General features: G+C 50.7%; 1 protein-coding gene across 1 annotated transcript in view; it reads left to right on the forward strand.

Moving 5' to 3' along the window:
* SCRT2 (scratch family transcriptional repressor 2) overlaps positions 1-4,913 on the forward strand; it is a 14,623-nt gene that overhangs the window by 6,903 nt on the left and 2,807 nt on the right. The window contains exon 2 of the mRNA XM_017895690.1: positions 4,640-4,896. Coding sequence (XP_017751179.1) covers positions 4,640-4,896 — 257 coding nt within the window. The remainder of the gene's footprint in view (positions 1-4,639; positions 4,897-4,913) is intronic.

Consider the following 4,913-nt stretch of genomic DNA (forward strand, 5'->3'; position numbering starts at 1 on the left):
CCACCAATTGAAGATCTCTTCCCCAGCAAGTCTCCATGCCCTCTCTGGTGTTTTGGAAAAAACACAGGCCTTGGAAGGTTTCAAACCTGCCACCTCCCTCTCCAGTGACCTTGGGCAAATCCTCTCCCCTTTCTGGGCCTCTGGGCACAGGGCGATATCTGGCTTACAGGAAGGCTGGTGTTAGTTGGAGGCACCAGCAGTAACAGTAGTAGTATTTGTTACATATGCCCCTCCATGCCCCCAGGGGGTCAGGTAGCTAAATGAGACAGTGTCTGCAGAGGGCCCAGCATCTTAATTCTCATAAATTTACCTTTCACGACTCCTTTGAGTGCTAATTTTTAAAAAGATAGATTCTGGACCTTCAGCCTAAAATATCAAGACTCTTGGGCAGGGAAAACCCAAGTCATTCCCAGGAGACATGTGCACATCTCCAAAGTATTTCTGGTCCCTCCCCATATCCCTACGTGACATGGGTGGCTCTGGTCCTCTTTCCTCAAATGGAGGATTTGAGTCCAGAGAAGTTATGCGACTTACCCAAGGTCACACAGCTAGGGTCTGAATTCAAGGGCCAGGATGAGAGATCTCATCTGAGATTCTCTTTTCTCTGAATCCCAGACCATCCCTATCTCTGTGGGAACCCAAACAAGAGTCCTGTCTCACCCTGTCAGTTGCAGGATAGGTATCTCAGCCTTCTATAGTCACCCTTAGGACAGAGGAGGGTACGTGTCTGGGTTCCATGCATCAGGTTAAAGTATGGCTTTTAGTCTCCTAAAGAAGTCTCCAGGGTTGAGGCTCAGAGAGGTGAGGTGGTTTGCTCAAGGTCACACAGCAGCGTAAGACACCCATGTGTATCTCCTACTCTCTGGCAGATTAGAAGGATATCACCAGGAAACACAGGAATACTACCAACAACAATAATAATAACAGCTCGAGAGGGCAGCTATTATGTGTCAGGCATTGTACTAAGCACTTTACATGCATTCATTTATTCAACCTTATTATGAACTCCCTTATACAGGTGTGGCAGAAAGAGGTTAAGTAACTTGCCCAAGGTTGCATAGGGAGATGTCTGTGAATCTGAGGAAAACGGGTTGGAATTGGAGGAGCGAGGAGTGGAGGGGACAAAGAGCATCATGGAGGGACCGATTCGGCCATGACGCAGAAAGGGTCTTTAGACCATTCCAGTCAATCTTTCTCATGTATAGATTCCGCCCAGGAAGGTTAAGCAACCTGGCCACAGTCACAAAGCAAGTTAGAACCACTTCCTCCTAACATGACCACACAAACTCTCATAGGATGCTGTCAACCCATGCCAAAATCCACTGACGGGGTGTCTGGTCTGGGCTCACAATTACTATCCTGAAGACAATTCTGCATCCCTCCCTAGGCAAATGAGCAGCCTTTGTTAAAGGCGCCCCTATTTCTTTATAAAGAGCCCCTTGCAACAGGAGTAAAGTCAACAGTGCTGAAGGCCACCAGCAGAGGGCGCCATGGGCAGAGCACCTCATTGAGAACGCTCTGGTTCACTGATGGAGCTCCTACCATGTACCAGAAATTTTCCCATCAGAACGTGAAATAGAAATTACACATCCTGGGTGAGGAAACAGAGGCCCAGAGAGGAGCAGCAAAATGTGTTGGGGCAGACGCCAAGAAAGCTGCAGCACAGAAACCCATCTGGGGAGATTGTTATTGTTCTTCACAGTAACAGCCAACATGCATGGTGGATTTAAAATGTGCCAGCCACTGGGCTGGAATCCTGACTCTAACTTATTAGCTGCACAATCTTAGGCTTGTTACTTAACTTCCTTGTGCCTTGGTTTCCTCTTTTGTAAAATGGTACCACCTTGTGCGTCATGAGGGTAGAGTGCATTCATGTGTGGAAAGCCCCTGTAAGAGTGCCTGACACAGGAGTGCTCTGGGAGTGTTGGTTATTATTTGTTTATATATTGTCTGTTTACTGACGACCCCTTACTGAAATGGTAGAGGCACATAGAGGCCAAATCGTTTGTCCAAGGTCACACCACTGGGAATAGTAGAGCCAAAACAATCCAGGCTGTCTGGCACCAAAGCTGTACTCTTATCCAATATGTCATCCTTCTTTAATAATAGAACATGCAAGGCACTGGTTACATGATCAGTCACCCCTCCAAATAAATCCCATTAAAAAAAAAAGGACCCGAGGCACAACCTGCCCAAAGGCACCCAGATGGAATCTGTGTTGGAGAACCAAATCACCCTTCCCCTTCCATGGCCCTGGCCCCATGAGGTGCAGACCTGCCCTGAGACCAGGTGGACAGGACTGTCTACCAGGTCCTGCTAGGCTGGGGAGTGAGGCTGGCCTCACAAATCGTCATCATTCATTCCACAAATACTTATTAAGTGCCTACTAGCTAGGGCCCTAGGAATGGGAGGTGAAGAGCTCAGCCACAGCCCCTTCCTGGAGGACCTCCCACTATGTGGGAAACCAAGGGGGCAGTAGATTCCAATCCTTGCTCCATCCCTGGAGCAAGGGCCATCACCACACTGTCCCTCAGTTTCCTTATCTGTGATAAGAGCAGTTTCGTGATGATGCAGTGAGATGATGGGAGCGAAGCACTTAGCACAGAGACTGACGCACACGGTAAGTGCTCAATGAATATTAGCTATTATTATCATCACCAGGAATTACAACGTGAAGAAATACAGAAGGAGAAGGAGGGGGGTCTGGGAGTGCCTGACAGGTATTTAACTCAATCTGAAACAACACTCCTGAACATTCTGGGACTTGAGTACCAGGCCTGGTTCCTGGAGTGGGAAGCAGGGGGATCTCCAGACCAGAGGCAGATGGGATGGAAGACATAGGGTTCGGAGAGGCTGGGCATCTCCTCTCCCCAGATTAAAAAATTGCCATTATTACTATCCCCCTTTATATCCAAGCACAGAGCCCCTCCCTATTAGGTCATCCACTTCCTCAATCCACAATCACTTCTATGTGCAGAGGCCCCTGTGCTGGCTGCTGAAGGGACAGAGATAAAAATGAGGGCACACCCTTGCTTTCAGGGGCACACAGACTTCACCCTGTGTCCATCTCAAATGCCAGATGAGAGGCAAAGGCCTGGAGGCTGAATCAGGCTGTGTAGGGAACCAAACCTGACCAGAATACCCAGCGAAAAGTCTGAACATCTTGGAATCCTGTTTCCCCTTAGAAAACCCTCTTCCACCTGCTCACTTCAGCGAAGGAGGCTACGGGGAGAAGGGAAGGAGGAGTGGTTATCGGTTTCAGGGGTCACCAGGAGAAGGTCAAATCCCACTCCCCAGCTGGGAAACCTCTGAAAGGGACTTAACCTTCATTGTTCTGTGGAATCACAGAACAATGGAATCACTTGCTCATCAAGTGCCAGGATGAAAAGTTTGTCTGCCAGAAACTCGACAGGGAGCCCAGCCCCCAGGGTTCCAGGGAAGGTGCTAGGACCAGCCTAGGCCATGGGAGGCAGAGGCAAATCAGAATGGCCCCTGCCTATAAGAACCCCCTATGGAATCCCCTGGGAGACTCCAGCCTGCCCACCCACCCATCACTCAAACCCTTGGCAGACAGGATTCCTGGTCTAACTCCAGTTAAGTGGGAGGATGAGGGGAAGGTGAATTCTCACTGGGGACTCCCAATGACTTCTAGAGGAGCATAGAGCAAAGCAGGCTTGGGAGCAGGTATGAGGAAGTCCCCTTTCTGTAGCACCTATTACATGCCACACACTTGACCCCTCTTAAATGCTCCAGCAACCCTGGCAGGTGGGTCTAACTGGATTGTGATTCCTTTGTGCAACATCTATTCATCGCACACCTACTTTGAGCCAGGCATGTGTTGGGCATACAGATCCAACCCTAGGGAGCTCACAGTGTAGTGGAGGAGGAGACTATCTTCAAGCAAGTAAAAAGCATAATTATAATAGCTAACATTTATATAGCAATTACTGTATGTTCCCCCTCTTTGTTAATTTCCTTACACATAAAATGGGGATTACAATAGTGTCGACTTCCTTGGGTCTGTGACGATTAGAGTTAACATGTGTAAAGCACTGAGGCAGTCTGGCAAACAGTAAGAGCCTAATACATGTTTATTATCGTCACTTTACTCAGTCCTTCCAACGACCCTGGAAGGAGGTGTCCAATCACAAGCTGCATTTTGCAGATGAGAAAATTGAGATCCAAAGAAGTCACAGGACTGCAATGGCAGAATGTTGTTGGAATAGAGACAGCATGGGCTTCAGGGTCACACTGGCAAGGGCTCCATCACTTACTGACTCTAAGGTTAGACCGACTGCTGCATCTCTCTGTGCCTTAGTTTCTCTACCTGTAGAGTGGGTATTATAATAAGACCATCACTCCGTGGTTGTGAGCACTTGATAGTGAAGGTACGCTCTGTAGAACCGTGCTGGCCCCACACTCCGTAGGATGGGGTGGTGGCTATTTGCACTGCAGTCGACGGAGGAAGGAATTGAACCCAGGCTGTCTGACACGAAGAGCTGAGGTGCAGGTCGGAGACCACCACTGACGGGGCTGCCACAGGGGCGCTGAGCTGCAGGGCACATAGGATGACCTGCTCAAAGCGGGAAACCCGCTTCGGCGCCTCCTCTCACCGCCCCTCCACTTCTCGCCTCTCCAGGGTACGCTCCGCACTGTCTGCCCCCGAGCAGCTACGATGCGGACCAGAAGCCGGGCCTGGAGCTGGCCCCGGCTGAGCCCGCGTACCCGCCGGCGGCGCCGGAGGAGTACAGCGACCCCGAGAGCCCGCAGTCCAGCCTGTCCGCGCGCTACTTCCGAGGGGAGGCGGCCGTGACAGACAGCTACTCCATGGACGCCTTCTTCATCTCGGACGGGCGCTCGCGGCGGCGGCGGGGCGGAGGCGGCGGGACGCGGGGGGCTCGGGGGACGCGGGG

The sequence above is a fragment of the Rhinopithecus bieti genome, unplaced genomic scaffold (assembly GCF_001698545.2).
Source record: "Rhinopithecus bieti isolate Rb0 unplaced genomic scaffold, ASM169854v2 scaffold_27016, whole genome shotgun sequence".
NCBI lineage: Eukaryota > Metazoa > Chordata > Mammalia > Primates > Cercopithecidae > Rhinopithecus > Rhinopithecus bieti.